The sequence below is a fragment of the Macrobrachium rosenbergii genome, chromosome 12, assembly GCF_040412425.1.
Source record: "Macrobrachium rosenbergii isolate ZJJX-2024 chromosome 12, ASM4041242v1, whole genome shotgun sequence".
Lineage (NCBI taxonomy): Eukaryota > Metazoa > Arthropoda > Malacostraca > Decapoda > Palaemonidae > Macrobrachium > Macrobrachium rosenbergii.
The window spans coordinates 1318001-1335500 of record NC_089752.1 but is presented as its reverse complement, the minus strand read 5'-3'; the positions used below and the strand labels follow the sequence as shown (position 1 = coordinate 1335500).

At 35.7% G+C, this 17500-nt stretch overlaps 1 protein-coding gene across 5 annotated transcripts in view; it reads left to right on the top strand.

Moving 5' to 3' along the window:
* The window catches only part of LOC136844316 (uncharacterized), a 303767-nt gene extending 287410 nt beyond the window's left edge, over nt 1-16357 (top strand). For 3 of the 5 annotated variants that reach the window (XM_067113286.1, XM_067113287.1, XM_067113288.1), the window contains 6 exons: nt 4517-4987; nt 9328-9512; nt 10564-10744; nt 14274-14594; nt 14974-15197; nt 16171-16357. In XM_067113286.1, coding sequence (XP_066969387.1) covers nt 4517-4987; nt 9328-9512; nt 10564-10744; nt 14274-14594; nt 14974-15197; nt 16171-16218 — 1430 coding nt within the window. In that variant the 3' untranslated portion in view covers nt 16219-16357. The remainder of the gene's footprint in view (nt 1-4516; nt 4988-9327; nt 9513-10563; nt 10745-14273; nt 14595-14973; nt 15198-16170) is intronic. The other 2 variants (XM_067113290.1, XM_067113291.1) reach the window with 1 other exon arrangement.
* The last annotated feature ends 1143 nt before the right edge of the window (nt 16358-17500 follow it).

Here is a 17500-nt window from a genome sequence, read left to right as displayed (position 1 = left end):
TGCATTTCAATACATTTTTATCTATTTGTTAATATATTAATTTTTTTCTTTTTTAAGCCGTGCATTAGGATCTCTTTTTTCTTATTTCCCTTTACTTCGTCCTAATGAACACCTTAATATTCTTTGGAAGCTTGAATTTCAAGTCAATGACCCCTTTGGTGGGCTTGCTCCATATGAATAGGTTTCATATACTGAATAATAATAATAATAGTAATAATAATAATAATAATAATAATAATACATCGAATGATTTTTGCATAACCTAAAGCGTCTTTCTGCTTATACTGTCTCCTAATTTATGTCTGTTTACGTAAGTTTTAATTAACAGAGTAGAGTCGAAAAAGCAAAAATCAACAATTTTCCAAGCTCTCCATAAACACTATATTAATATTCACCGTCTTTGTCACGCATGTTTTCACGTCAGGAAAAGTGGTTCTTATGATTCCTCATCAGGAAAATTGGTTCTTACGATTTCCTATCAGGAAAAGTGGTTCTCAGGATTTCTTATCAGGAAAAGTGGTTCTTAGGATTTCTGATCAGGAAAAGTGGTTCTTAGGATTTCTGATCAGGAAAAGTGGTTCTTAGGATTCCATGTCAGGAAAAGTGGTTCTTAGGATTTCATGTCAGAAAAAAGTGGTTCTTAGCATTTCTGATCAGGAAAAAGTGGTTCTCAGGATTTCTGATCAGGAAAAGTGGTTCTTAGGGTTTCATGTCAGGAAAAGTGGTTCTTTGGATTTCACGTCAGGAAAAGTGGTTCTTAGGATTCCAAGGATTCCATGTCAGGAAAAGTGATTCTTAGGATTTCATGTCAGGAAAAGTGGTTCTTAGGATTTCATGTCAGAAAAAGTGGTTCTTAGGATTCCATGTCAGGAAAAGTGGTTCTTAGGATCTCATGTCAGAAAAAGTGGTTCTTAGGATTTAATGTCAGGAAAAGTGGTTCTTAGGATTTCATGTCAGGAAAAGTGGTTCTTAGGATTTACTGTGCAGTTAACTCCGATATCTCTATTTTACATTTCTTCGGATATAAGAGTCATGTAAAGGATTTAATTATTGTACAGCATATATTGAGGATCATTGACCAGAGAAACGAAGCTGGTGAGAAAGATGGAATGATGATTATTCCCAAGCGGATTGACTTCTGCTTTGCTGATGGAGTCAGGGTTCACCTAGTATCACTTCATTCTCATAACAAATTAGAAAAACCAATAACTTCTATAGGATCATCTTTCACCATGCTACCATATATATATATATATATATATATATAGATATATATTATATATATATATATATATATATATATATATATTGATATAATATATATATATATGTATCTTTTTACTCATATATATACAAAATTTGTATATCCTCTGTATCTTTTACTCAAGGATTACAGATCTCTGTATGAGCTCCTTACTAATTAGCATAGAAAATCTATAAATATGCACATGCAATATAGAGAACAGGGGGAATGAGAGAGAGCGAGAGAGAGATAATACTGTAACTTCTAGGATATAAAGATCATTTTACAACTTTAAGACTGCGATGTTTCACAATCCTCCCCGATTGCTCTAAAAATAAAAAAATAAAAAATTCCGCTTTTATAGCAAACTTTTGCAATGAACTTTGTCAAGTCTCGCGTATTCTTCGGATCCGTCATGGAAATTTATGCTCAGTCCAAAACAAGTTCTTTATTTAAGGATGTTTGTGTATTTTTCCTTTCTAAAATCCGTTGTCCGTTGGTGTTATTCAGTTGCCGAGAAAATTTAATTTTTTTATGTTAAGATTTTGTACAGATTTATGGATCAAAAGAGGACGGTTTGTAATATTTGTTCATATGAAAATGAAGGCTTTTATTATGTAATAAATCTTGGTTCAAATGTCGTACAAAAATATCTAGCAATCATTCAGAGCCACATGTTGTGTAAACTATTGTATTTCATATATTTCTAGATTTGTATTTTGCTTTCTTTATTTATTCTGTAAATACCGCTGTATTTGTCCATTCACTAATCATTCTAATTATACTAATGAACAAGCTTATACAGTAGTATATGACTGTAGCCGCAAATATGTATCTCATAACACGAACCATTGTATACATAAGCACCGAGTAGATCCTGGTGTATTATGTTTATACAAAATTTTCTGTAACGATTTTCTTGAATAAGTCCATTCAAGAATACACCAAAAGACATTTCATTCAAATTTTGAATGCCATCACGAGAAGGCTAAAATACTTGACGATATATCGTTATAAATTATACCAAATTATGCATGAAATCATGAATAATTTCAGTAACCTTTTTCTGATGATTATTGCATTTTCCGGTCATCTGTTTATCTCTTTTTCAAAAAAGGCTCTCCAAACATCTGTTCACAGATGCTGACGTTAATAATTTAACCGTTTTGCATAAAAAATATTACAGCCACAAACTTTTAGCTCTCAGTCCGCATTATGAATCCCGATTGCATCAAATCGCTAAAATTTGATGCAAGATTCGGTAATGATAGCTATTTCCATATTCATTCGGGTCAGTAGCCATCACGTATGCATAATGTATCTTGTCTGTGATAGGAAAACACTTCTTGTAAGAGCCTAATGTATATTGTTTTTCGTTGATCTAAACATCATGATTCCTTGAGGATATGTTTTTTTGCAAGATAATCAAATTTATGCTCATTTTCAGTTCAGTTTTGGAGTTACTATATAATAATAATAATAATAATAATAATAATAATAATAATAATAATAATAATAATAGGAATATTATCCGCAAGATACATGGGTCTTTTATTTTTATTTTGGGTCTTTTATTTTTATTTTTGCTGCATCTCCCTTCCTCAAGTTTTGACAAAAATTCTATGGGAATCATTTAAAAATTTCACTCCTTTCCGCGTCATCAGTCGAGTGCATAAGGTCATAACCAAGCAGGTGACAGTATAGACAACACTGAGAGGTACCTGGAACTAGAATATTCAGGAATAATAATAATAAAAAAAAATCAGTTTGGAGATCTGTGAAATGCCAAATTGCACTTCCGTATATTCCTCGAGGTACAACTTTGACGCCGAGCGGAACGCAGCTCGTATGTATAGATAGCGTTCTCACAAACACGTTGAAGGAATGAGGGGCGGAGTTGAGGGAGAATAGTTAACCATTGTTACCAATTCCATTTAAAGTTTGTGATCGAAAGGCAGCAGGGAGAACTGTTGCCAGGACTCCCTTTGATTCAGCGTCCGGTCGTGCGGCGAATTCGATGGATGGAATCCGAGTGGGGGGGGAAACTTTTCATCCGTCGAGGCTTTTATGGTAACACTGACTCTCGGATATATTCGCAGCCAATGAAGTTGAGAGAATCGGCTGAAACGTTTTCAGTGTTGCCAGAAAAAAAAACAAAGGGTTTTGAAAGAGGCCTTCTCATTTCTTTTCATTTCATCGGTTTTGTTTTTTGAGTTGGGGTAGGTCACTGCTTCTTTCATGCAAATGGGAGTTGTATCATGCTTTCGTTTGCGTTATTTTGAATTGTTGCCATTTCAAGCATAAAGAGGGGATGTTATGTACATGCGCGGAATTATTTCCTTGTAAGAATGGCCATTAAATTAAGCTGAAATCTACTCTTGCAAAGGCAGCCATAAATATGGACTTTATCACTCGCGCTCACGTGTACATTTATACAGATACATACACACACACGTTCTGTAAAAGAAAGACAATATGCTTTAATATAGAGGCATTAAAATCGCAACTTATAAGCCAAATGGCAGGGCCTGTCTTACATTTTTTTTTGTTTCCTTTACCAATGTTCATATTTCGACTCTGCAGTACTGTACCTGGTTGAGGTACGTTTAGAGTCGAAACATTTTGCTATGACTGTAATTGTTGTCAAGGAAATCGGAAATACGAATTGCTTTACCACTGATAGTCGATAAATTTTCTTCGTAATAACGTAAAGAATTTGAAAGATGATATAAAGAATTCGTTCCTTTCAGACAATAAAGAATTCGTTCCTTTCAGACAAAGAATTAGTTTCTTTCAAACAATAAAGAATTCGTTCATTCCAGACAATAAAGAATTGGTTCCTTTCAGACAATAAAGAATTGGTTCCTTTTAGACAAAAAAAGCATGCGTTCCTTTCAGACAATAAAGCATGCGTTCCTTTCAGACAGTAAAGAATTCGATCCTTTCAGACAGTAAAGAATTCGTTCCTTTCAGACAATAAAGAATTCGTTCCTTTCAGACAATAAAGAATTCGTTCCTTTCAGACAATAAAGAATTCGTTCCTTTCAGACAATAAAGAATTCGTTCCTTTCAGACAATAAAGAATTCGTTCCTTTCAGACAATCAAGAATTTTTTCCTTTCAGACAATGAAGAATTCGTTCCTTCCAGACAATAAAGAGTTCGTTCCTTTCAGACAATAAAGAATTCGTCCCTTTGAGATAAGAAAGGATTCTTTCCTTTCAGACAATAAAGAAATCGTTCCTTTCAGACAATAAAGAATTCGTTCCTTCCAGACATTCCCCAGTGCAAAGACCCGAAGGAGAAGAATTTGGTCGTCGCCGCCAACACGTCAATCAACCTCACCTGCGAAATGGACGCCCTTCCGAAAAACCTCAGCTTCACCTGGGCCATGGTCGACGTGCCTCCGGAGCACGGGCAGGACAACGGCATCGTCGACGTCAGGGGGGGCATCATCACGGGGGACGGTCCGCCCCCTCACCATCCTGGGCTGATCGACCTGACGCCAGGTCACTCTGGCGACGCAGGCTCCTGGTTGACGCCTTCCCCGGGAAGACTCCCCACCAAAGATGGCGGCTCCGGGGAGGCCTTGGAGGGATCGATTCTGCAGCATCGAGTTGATCCTTCTGATTCTACGCGGTCGATTCTCACTCTGACTCCAACGGCGCCCGTGCAGCTCTTCTGCTACGCCCGCAATCGGCTCGGACGGACTAGGATACCCTGCACCTATACCCTTGCGACTGTTGGTATGTAAAGCTTAAAGAGATGTGCTTGATCGATTATTGAAATTCTCATTCACAACATTTTTGGGCATTATAAAGACGAAACATTTTTTATTCATCTAATAAAAAAAATACAGAGATTAGATTATTATTTAGTGTTACTGGGCATTATAAAGACGAAACACATTTTTATTCATCTAATAAAAAAATACAGAGATTAGATTATTATTTAGTGTTACTGGGCATTATAAAGACGAAACACATTTTTTATTCATCTAATAAAAAAATACAGAGATCAGATTATTACTTAGGGTCATTTTCTGGCGTCATTTTTAAATCTGCAAATAGAACAACTAAGTTTGAAAAGCTATAACAATTTGTCTGGTATAATTCTGTCTTCACCTACTCCACCTACTCCATTGTCGCAAAACATGAAGGTATAAAATTTACACTGAACTTAAGTGTGCTGTGAAAAGTATTAATTACTACATCTAAAAGCTAGAATATTTTTCAAAAGGGTTTGGACGCGTGAATATCGTCCTTTTGATGATGATATAATTAAACTTGAGAAACAGTCTTCCATGTTAAAAACTTGGCACATATTCACCCATACCCACATACATACACAAGTTTTTTTTTTTATTTAGTGCCAGTCCAGTGCAGATTCAATAATCACAAAACACATTGTGTGTATTAACCTGTTATACTCCGTATTGATTAGCCTTTTAGTGTTCAGTATATAGTAGCTTTTATTTTATTGTAAGCCTTGCTAGTGTATTTATGAGCATTACTAACACTGCTACTACCGTCACTACTAACACTACTATTATTACTTCTATTCATTTGTTCATATACGATACATTGTCCTTTTGATATCATTCTTTCCCACAAACGATCAAGATTCTACTACCTGACAGATAGCGCTACAAATCATTCGCAATTTCTATTATTTTACCCAAAAAAAGATAGACTCTTGTTTTTTTTTTCAGAAATGTTTATTAATATGATTGATATCACCGTGTCTTCATCATAATCGTTACCATTGTCTCTATAATAGCCATAGTAATTCAAATAGACTAACTCATAACCCTACAACACAAATTCCTAAAGACCTTGGAACACCAGACACCTTGCAAGGTGCCTAACAGCTAAATTTACAGCCATATAAATCTTGGAAATAATGGAATCTTGTCATGTGTCTAACCATTAGATTTACTGTCTACCATAGCGGCCCGATCATGCTGAATTTCTGTAATATTACTTGCCTATAAAATATATAACCTGGAGTCGATGAAAATACTAGTGTAACATACTAGATTTTCACCACATAAAGTACCCAAAAATTACTAGAATTAATCAGATAATTGGTTAATATTCAGTTCATTAGAATGCTCTGAACGTCCAAGAATTTTTTTAAGAATTTAACATAGTAACCTACCGTCTACCGCTGTGCCTTGAACCGCTGCAGTCACACATAAGTCACTTTCAGTATTGTCAAAACCAACCTAGTTGCTGAAATCTTTTGAGGGAAATGAGTCTCCCAGAGAAACTGTGATAGTAATAAGGCATGGGAATTCATCCAATCGGTCGCCCAGCAAGCCTGATAGTGACTGTTATTCGTTTGTGTAAATGGAATGCAAAATCTGGCGCTTGGGACTAACACACACACACACACTCACACACACACACACACACACACACACACACACACACACACACACACACACACACACACTACCAGTCTAGTAGAATTCATATATAATTAGGCATATTCGTCCAACAGTAATTATGTAGCCTTTTCATAGCCAATATTCTAAATATCAAGATTCCATCATTTCCTGCATTATCAATGACGTGATAGTGAAGAAATCCACAGTGGTTTAACTGTAAGTAAATATTAGAAATGCATATACAAACGAGAGCTTTCGAGAATCTGCTCGATTCTCCTTCGAGCAGGTTCTCGAAAGCTCTCGGTTATAAATATATTTTAAATACATATTTCCACTTCAACCACTGTGGGTTTCTTCCACTTCAACCACTGTGGGTTTCTTCACCATTTTTCCACTGTGGGTTTCTTCACCATTTCCCTTCAACCACTGTGGGTTTCTTCACCATTTCTTAAACCATTTCTTCACATTTTCACTTAAACCACTGTGGGTTTCTTCACCATTTTCACTTCAACCTCTGTGGGTTTCTTCACCATTTCCACTTCAACCAAACCAACCTCTGTGGGTTTCTTCACCATTTCCACTTCAACCCATGGGTTTTTCTTCAACCTCTGTGGGTTTCTTCACCATTTTCAACCACAGGTTTCTTCACCATTTTCCTCTGTGGGTTTCTTCACCACTGTGGGTTTCTTCACCATTTCTTAAACCACTGTGGGTTTCTTTCATTTTTAAACCACTGTGGGTTTCTTCACCATTTCACTTCAACCTCTGTGGGTTTCTTCACCATTTTCACTTCAACCTCTGGGTTTCTTCACCATTCCCTTCAACCACTGTGGGTTTCACCATTTTCTTAAACCACTGTGGGTTTCTTCCACTTAAACCACTGTGGGTTTCTTCACCATTTCCTTAAACCACTGTGGGTTTCTTCACCATTTCCATAAACCACTGTGGGTTTCTTCACCGTTTCCCTTAAACCACTGTAGGTTTCTTCACCATTTTCACTTCAACCTCTGTGGGTTTTCTTCACCATTTCCACTTCAACCACTGTGGGTTTCTTCAACTTCAACCTCTGTGGGTTTCTTCACCATTTCCACTTCAACCACTGTGGGTTTCTTCACCATTTTCACTTAAACCACTGTGGGTTTCTTCACCATTTCCACTTCAACCACTGTGGGTTTCTTCACCATTTCCACTTAAACCACTGTGGGTTTCTTCACCATTTCCACTTAAACCACTGTGGGTTTCTTCACCATTTTCACTTCAACCTCTGTGGGTTTCTTCACCATTTCACTTCAACCTCTGTGGGGTTTCTTCACCATTTCAACCACTGTGGGTTTCAACTACCATTTTCACTTAAACCACTGTGGGTTTCTTCACCATTTCCACTTAAACCACTGTGGGTTTCTTCACCATTTCCACTTCAACCTCTGTGGGTTTCTTCACCATTTTCACTTCAACCTCTGTGGGTTTCTTCACCATTTTCACTTCAACCTCTGTGGGTTTCTTCACCATTTCCACTTCAACCACTGTGGGTTTCTTCACCATTTTCACTTAAACCACTGTGGGTTTCTTCACCATTTCCACTTCAACCACTGTGGGTTTCTTCACCATTTCCATAAACCACTGTGGGTTTCTTCACCATTTCTTAAACCTCTGTGGTTTCTTCACCATTTCACTTCAACCTCTGTGGGTTTCTTTACCATTTTCACTTCAACCTCTGTGGGTTTCTTCACCATTTGCACTTCAACCACTGTGGGTTTCTTCACCATTTTCACTTAAACCACTGTGGGTTTCTTCACCATTTCCACTTAAACCACTGTGGGTTTCTTCACCATTTCCACTTAAACCACTGTGGGTTTCTTCACCATTTCCACTTAAACCACTGTGGGTTTCTTCACCATTTTCACTTCAACCTCTGTGGGTTTCTTCACCATTTTCACTTCAACCTCTGTGGGTTTCTTCACCATTTCCACTTCAACCACTGTGGGTTTCTTCACCACTAAACACTGTGGGTTTCTTCACCATTTCCATAAACCACTGTGGGTTTCTTCACCATTTTCACTTCAACTCTGTGGGTTTCTTCACCATTTCACTTCAACCTCTGGGTTTCTTCATTTCCACTTCAACCACTGTGGGTTTCTTCACCATTTCCACTTAAACCACTGTGGTTTCTTCACCATTTCTTCACCACTGTGGGTTTTTCACCATTTCTTAAACCACTGTGGATTTCTTCACCATTTTCACTTCAACCATGTGGATTTCTTCACCATTTTCACTTCAACCACTGTGGGTTTCTTCATCATCTACACTTAAACCACTGTGGATTTCTTCACCATTTTAACTTAAAACACTGTGGATTTCTTCACCATTTTCACTTCAGCCACTGGTGATTTCTTCACCATTTCCACTTAAACCACTGGTGATTTCTTCACCATTTTCACTTAAACCACTAGATTTCTTCACCATTTTCACGTAAACCACTGTGGATTTCTTCACCATTTTCCCTACAACCACTGTGGATTTCTTCACCATTTTCACTTCAACCACTGTGGATTTCTTCACTACTTCCACTTAAACCACTGTGGATTTCTTCACCACTTCTCTAGAAACTCATCCTATGAAGAGATTTCTATGATTGACATGACAGTTTCAGCGATAACCGCACTATCCTGACCTCTCATCATTACACCTTACCAGAACCCCCTGAACCTCTGAAATCGTGCAATGTCACGGCAGTGGAGACCAACAGAATCGAGGTCAGGTGCGATGACCCGGCGCCTGCCAGGGATGCCACGGATTCGAATGTGGTGCCTTTAGTCAACTACTCCCCTGGACTGAGCTTCGTCAGGTCGTCCGAGGTCAGGACTACGGCTAATATGCAGGTGGGTTATTATTATTATTATTATTATTATTATTATTATTATTATTATTGTCCTTTTTTTGGTTGTTTTGGTGGGAGGATCACCATTGCTGATAATGATAGAGAAATATGGATGCAGTTTGTTTTTATTACTGATTTCAAATAGTTTTTTGGATCTCAAAGTGTAATTTGTTTTTATTACTAATTTCAAATAGTGTTTTGGATCTCGAAGTATTTTCCTCACTTGCTTCGTATTTTATGTTTCGGAAAATATCCTTTCTTTTGAAGTAACCACAATCTTCTAAGATATTGTGAATAAAAAACAATCAGTATAATGGGTTTAACCACTTTTTTTCTAAATAAAATTTGTTTACTTCTTTGTCCAGATTTTCATTATCCTTTTCTTTTTAGTTTTCTTTCTCAAGTTTTGGATAGGAAAAACCAACGTGATTATATTTGTTCTTCTCTTATGCTTCATACTTTTTTTTTTCATTTTGCTGGTTTCACTGTAGAGCTAAATTTTCTGTAGTTTTCTACAAAGGTTTAAGCTTTATATTTTTACCTTTATTCGTGTTTGCTTTTTCATTACGAGTCTTAAAAGTTTTATATCAACTGTTTGCTATAAATTTGTTAGATAACTTTTTAGAATTTAGGCTTCAGAGATTTAATATAACACAAAATTTTGCCTTCCCCCCTTCAATTGCTCCAATAAATCTAAAATGTTTGCCCTTATTTTCCATAACATTTATAAAACATAAATCAAAATCAATATTTGACTTAAGATTTCCAATTTCAAATCTCAGATCAATTCTGTTCGCTCCTTCACTAATCGTCAAGTCTTATAAAATAATAACCTTGCATCCATCACAGTTCTGGTTTTAAATATTGTATAATATTCATAGAACATAACTCAAAATCAACATTTGATTTAGGTTTCTAATGTCAAATCTCAAATCAATTCTATTCGCTCCTTCAATGACCGTCAGGTCTTCTATGACAACAAGCGTACATCCATCACAGTTCTGGTTTTAGATAAACGATACAAAAATCAGCTGTAACTCGTATCATATCAGGTCTGGTTGGGAGGAACGCTTTTAGCAAACGTGAGTGGCGACCGCCCCGAATTCGACGTGGACGGCCTGCCTGCGGGTGCCTCCCTAAAGCTTGTGCTCTACGCTGTCTCCCCCCACGCCCGTTCTAAACCCGTCTACATGTATGCCCAGACGATTCCCAAAATATCTGTTCATTTGACGGGTAAGTGAGGAAGGAAGGAGGGATTTCTTCATCTTCAGCTGGTTCATAAGCAACCCCAGGTGACAGTGGAAGTGTGGATATGGGCAAGCGGATTCATGAGTAGTGTGTGTGTGTGTGTGTGTGTGCGTGTGTGTGTGTGTGTGTGTGTGAGAGAGAGAGAGAGAAAGAGAGAGAACAGTGTTTTTGGAACACTTGTGTGTGTGTGTATTTGTGTAAGAGAGAGAGAGAGAAAGAGGGAGGACAATGGTTTTAGAATACTTGTGTGTGTAAGAGAGAGAGAGAGAGAGAGAGAGAGAGAGAGCATGTTTTTAGATCACTTGTGTGTATGTATGAGAGAGAGAGAGAGAACAATGTTTTTAGATCACTTGTTTGCGTGTATGAGAGAGAGAGAGAGAACATTGTTTTTCGAACACTTGTGTTTGTGTGTGTGTATGAGAGAGAGAGAGAGAACAATGTTTTTAGAACACTTGTGTTTGTGTGTGTGTAAGAGAGAGAGAGAGAGACAACAATATTTTTAGAACACTTGGGTTTGTACGTGTTTGTGAGAGAGAGAGAGAGATAGCACAATGTTTTTAGGACATTTGCAGAATGGTAAGGAATGCTTCGTAGAGGACTACATGTATGAATAATATTGATGTGTGTGTGTGTGTGTGAGAGAGAGAGAGAGAGAGAGAGAGAGAGAGAGAGAGAGAGAGAGAGAGAGAGAGAGAGAGAGAGAGGGAGAGAGAGATAGCACAGTGTTTTTAGGACATTTGCAGAATGGTAAGGAATGCTTCGTAGAGGACTACATGTATGAATAATATTGATGTGTGTGTGTGTGTGAGAGAGAGAGAGAGAGAAAGTGAATCTTTATTGCAGAGTTTACAGTGACATCTTAAGACAGATAAAGTCCGAATGATTCTTTGCATATTCCTCCAGAAGTAAATGTTTAGTGAGTGTTTAGGGTTTAGTGAATGTTTAGTCTGTGTTTAGTGTTTTGGGTTTAGTGAATGTTTAGTATGTAAGTGTTTAGTGAGTGTTTAAGGTTTAGTGAATGTTTAGTGTTTAGGGGTTAGTGAGTGTTAGTGTTTAGTGAATGTTTAGTGTATAAGTAATCAGTGAATGTTTAATGAGTGTTTAATGTTTAATGAGTATTTAGGGTTCAGGGAATGTTTTGTGAATGTTAGTGAATGTTTAGTGTGTAAGTATTCAGTGAATGTTTAGGGAGTATTTTGGGCTTAGTGAATGTTAAGTCTGCATGTGTTTGGTGAGTGTTTAGGGTTTAGTGAATTTTAGTGTTTAGTGAATGTTAGTGTGTAAGTAGTCAGTAAATGTTTAGTGAGTAGAGTGTAGTGAATGTTTTGTGAATGATAGTGTTTATTTAATGTTTAGTGTGTAAGTATTCAGTGAATGTTTAGTGAGTGTTTAGGGTTTAGTGAATGTTTAGTTTGTAAGTGTTTAGTGAGTGTTTAGGGTTTATTGAATGTTTAGTGTGTAAGTATTCAGTGAATGTTTAGTGTGTAAGTATTCAGTAAATGTTTAGTGTGTAAGTATTCAGTGAGTGTTTAGGGTTTAGTGAATGTTTAGTGTGTAAGTATTCCGTGAATGTTTAGTGAGTGTTTAGGGTTTAGTGAATGTTTAGTGCGTAAGTGTTTAGTGAGTGTTTAGGGTTTAGTGAATGTTTAGTGTGTAAGTATTCAGTGAATGTTTAGAAGAGTGTTTAGGGTTTAGTGAATGTTAGTGTTTGGTTAATGTTTAGTATGAAAGTGTTTTAGTGTTTAATGAGTGATTAGTGAATATTCAGTGACTGTTTAGTGTTTAATGAGAGTTTAGGGTTCAGTGAGTGTTTATCGTATAGTGAGTGCTTCATGAATGTTTAGTGAGTGTTTAGGCTATGATGAGTACTAAGTGAATGTTTAGTGTATAGTGAGTGCTTAGTGAATGTTTAGTGAGTGTTTAGTCTTTAATGAATGTTTAGGATTAAGTGGGTGTTTAGTGAATGTTTACTGATTATTTAGGGCACAGTGAGTATTTAGTGAATGTTTAGTGTTTTATGAGTGTTTAGTGAGCGTTTAGTGTATAGCGAGTGCCTAGTGAGTGTTGAGTATTCAGTGAGTGCTTAGTGTCATTGATTGTCACTGTATATAGTAAGTGCGAGTGTTTAGTGAGTGTAATTGTATAGTGAGTGTTAGTGTTTAGTGATTGTACATTGCTGTCTAGTTAGTGTTTAGTGACTATATGCAAAAAAGTCCTGTAATATACAGGAACCATTTATGCTATACATTGCTTAGATCCAAGAGCAGATGCTTAGGCCTTCACCACAATGATTGGAGTGCTTAGGCCAACTTGTTTTTGTAAGGTAATTTTTCTCTGTGAAGTTGAGTCAAGTAATAATAATAATAATGATAATAATGATAATAATAATAATAATAATAATAATAATAATAATAATAATAATAATAATAATTAATGATAATTATTATTATTATTATTATTATTATTATTATTATTATTATAAAGTACAGTACTATGATATAAACAGCTTCAGTAAGAACAAGATATATTAGGAAAGTATAATTTCTGGTTCATGAAATTATTTTTCTTGATTCAAGGATTTCATTCTACAGAGCATATGAATAATTATATTTGTCGCTATGGAAATCTTCCCACTGTCTAATTACTATTTCAGTAATAATGTAATCATGTAGAGGAATCGGTTAAAAGAACTTGTGTAAAAATACATATATATCAAGTGAACTTAATTGAAAAATCTGATTCCTTCATTGCTAGAAAATTATACTCATTTCCTGTTTGCTGCGAAAACACTGTCATATTGTAACCAAACGTAAGAAACGGTTATGGTCATTTCTAAAAACGTACAACTGGCAACTTAACTAGAAATGTTCTTTGGAAGCTTGAATTTCAAGTCAGTGGCCCCTTTGGTGGGCGTGTTCCATATGTATAGATTTCATCTTATTTTATTATTATTATTATTATTATTATTATTATTATTATTATTATTATTATTATTATTATTGCTCAAATTTCTAAAAACTACCCCCAATTCCTGTTTGTTACGCCAAAGCCATAATAATAATAATAATAATAATAAATATTATTATTATTATTATTAATATTAATATTATTATTATTATAATAATAATAATTATTATTATTATTATTATTATTATTATTATTATTATTATTATTATTATTATTATTATTATTATTATTATTATTCAGAAGATGAAACCTATTCATATGGAACAAGCCCACCAAAGGGGCCACTGACTGTAAATTCAAGCTTCCAAAGAATATTATGGCGTGCATTAGGAAGAAGTAAGAGGAGGTAAAGGGAAATACAGAAAGAATAGATCCCACCTAATAAAAAAGAAAAATAAACGAATGAATAAATAGAAAAACAGATAAAAATGTATTAAAATGCAAGAAGAATAGAAGAATAGTATTAGGGTAGCAATGCACTCCATTCTGGCTTACCGAACTCCCGCCGAAGTACCAACTGCCAACTTCTCTCTTTCTCTCTGTGAAGAACCGTCACTCACCGACTCTGAACTGGACGACTTCCCCGACGACTACGACGGCTTCTGGGACGACCTGGACGGCACCATAGGGGGCGTCGTGGGCGGGGTGGTCGCTGGAGCCTGCGGGATGGTGGTCATCCTCTCGGGAGTCATCATCTTCATCTGGTGTCGTCAGAGGCAGCTGAGGAGGAGGAGGAGGAGGAGGGAAGAGGAGGAGGAGGAAGCCCAGGGGAGCAGTCCCGCGTCTTTCCCCTCGGCCCTCTCCTCACCCGCGAGGTCCCTCAGCCGCGGCAGTTCCCACTCGCAGCTGGAGGCGTCCAGGCCTTCAGGTTAGCAATGGCAGGCGGGAGATTAATAAAAGAGATTAATTGATAAGAAATTAAAAGAAAAAGAGTTGTGGGAGTTAGCAAAGCGATTGGGGTACATACTGAGGCATTTGCTGTGAATTTGCCGTTTTAAGTCAAGATTCAAACTATTGGGAAATTATTATGACATTGAACCCTACTGCAATTATAAAGTCTCTTGCGATCATTATATATATAATATATATATATTATATATATAAATATATATAATATATATATATATATATATATATATATATATATATATATATATATATATAATATATATATATTTATATAATATACGGAAGTGGAATACATCTTTAACTGTAAAATTAACTCTTACTTTATCTCTCTCACACAGTTTACTGTTTAAGTGGCGGTAGAGGAGGAGGAGGAGGAGGAGGAGGAAGTGTTGGAGGAGGAGCAGGAGCAGTAACAGGAAGTGGAGGAGGAGGGGGAGGAGGAATGGTGGTGGGCATAGGTGGCGGAGGGAGCGGGTGTCGCGAAAGCCCCTGGCTTGAGACTTCCATAACTCCCCTGGTGGCTCCGGCCACTCCGATGACACCGACCCAGCCTTGTGTGAGTGTAAATATCGACTCCTCTTCGTTCTGTCTTGTGTATTCGTTTATTCATCTATTTTTCTATTCACTCTCTATCTCATTTCGACCTCCCTTCGCCTCAGATTTATCTCTGTTCTCCTGGCTGATTCTGTTAAATTCTCTTGCCTTTGTCATCTGACTTTTTTTTTCACATATTTATTACATTTACTGAATTCTGAATTAATTTCTTGGGCGTTCTTATCCTGCTAACAACTTGATATAATGAGCTGGTTCTGTTCACCATCTTTATTATGGCTTATACGTTTGTCCAATTTTCATGGCTTTTCTTTGCTATTGTCTTTTATTTTACTTTTATTCTATTTTGGACTTCACGTTTGTAACCATTTTTTTAACTGGAAATATTTTCATTTTTTACTTTTATATTTCTGTCATATTTTTCAAGGTTACTCTGCACAGTCGACGTAAATTTAGCCTCTCCCTCGATTTCTTCTTTATTACTCACATCATCCTTATTGTTCTCTTGACCATTCTGTCGTTATCAGTGTAACGTTATTTCTTTGACTTTTTATATTGGGTGTCACTTGCAAACTCGTTTTTGCTTTTTCGTTTCACCTTCCTTCGAAACTGCTATTTTTCTTTCTCACTTCTAAGTAAGCTGATTTGATCTAAATGACACAAAGAGGACTAAAGCTTATTTAAAATACCCCTTTTTGCTGAATGGGAAAAGCATTTACCTGTGTATACACATGTGTGTGTGTGTGTACTGTATACGTATATGTATGTATATATATATATATATATATATATATATATATATATGTATATATATATATATATGTATATATATATTATATATATATATATATATATATATATATATATATTATATATATATATATATATATATTATATATATATACATATATATATACTGTGTGTTTATGGTTTCTAAGAAATGTAGTATAATTACGGCTAATTCTGACCACTTTCTCTGGCAGGTCGAAAGTATGATCCTCGAAGACAGTACTTCAAGTGAGGTCAAATAATAGAAGCGATTCGTAAATTAACTCAAGAAATTAGAATAAGTGGGAGAAGAAAAAAAAAAAAATACAAGATGGAGGCGGAGAAGCATCAAAACAACAGAAAAAAAGAGAGAATTTACGAACTTTTCTTGATACGAAGACAATGATTGTATTCAGCATTTTTGAGTGGACTGTTTGTTTGTGCAATGTTTCGATGTTAAAGCAAAAATAATCAAAAGGATTTCAAAAAGTGTTGTGGATGGAAAGTGTCCTCATACATTTGAATGTTATATCCATGATGTAATTAGATATATACGGAGTGTATATCCCCAATCGGATATACTGATACCATTCATTTTATCATTCCTAAACCACTTTTAGGAAAGAGGAAAATTAACAGAAAATATAAAAGGAAAAAAGTTACAGATACAAATTTAAGATCCAGGTCTGAAGATATCTGAATATGATCAAGCTCTCATTGACTAAAAACTTTACTTCAATTTATGAATCATTAAGACACCATCGTCATCTGATCTGAAGAGTTTTACTATAACAGAGAAAAAAGCAAACAAAATTATATCATATCAAAAATGGTAAGATTTTATGTGTTCTGTTTATTCATCTTGTAATCAAATTTACGAAACTTAGTTTAGGATGTGAGAGATAATATATGTGACTGTTCCATATTTTTAAAGAAACTAATTATAGTCCAAGTTATGTTTCATTAGAGGTTTAAAAAGAAGAGTGGGGTTTTTAGAGGGCAAACGTTTGCGGGGAAGCCTGGCTGGGTGGCGGTTGATAATTGTATTTTTATAATTTATATCATTTTATAATAAAGAACTGTTACTGTATTAGTCTGTGTTTTATTGATGCTGGTGCCTTTTGCAGTCCAACGGAAACATGCAAAAACTTATGCAGTTTCTGTTTGTTAGAAACCGAATTGAGATATTCGAAGCTAAAAGTTGCAGACTTCCTGAATATAAGGTTTAAAATGAGGTCCTGTTATTAATTGTATTAATGCACAGAACAATTTGGTAAGTGATGAAGTTTATATATATATATATATATATATATATATATATATATATATATATATATATATATACAGGCAGTCCCGGTTTATGATGGGTCCAGCTTATGACGTTCCAAGGTTTCGACGCTTTTCAGATATATTCATCAGAAATGATTTCCCGGTTTACGACACATGTTCCAGGGTTATGACGCGCACGCCGATTCGACGGAAGAAATATGGCTCCAAAACGGCAAAAAATCAAAATTTGGTTTTTTTATGAAAAACTCATTAAAA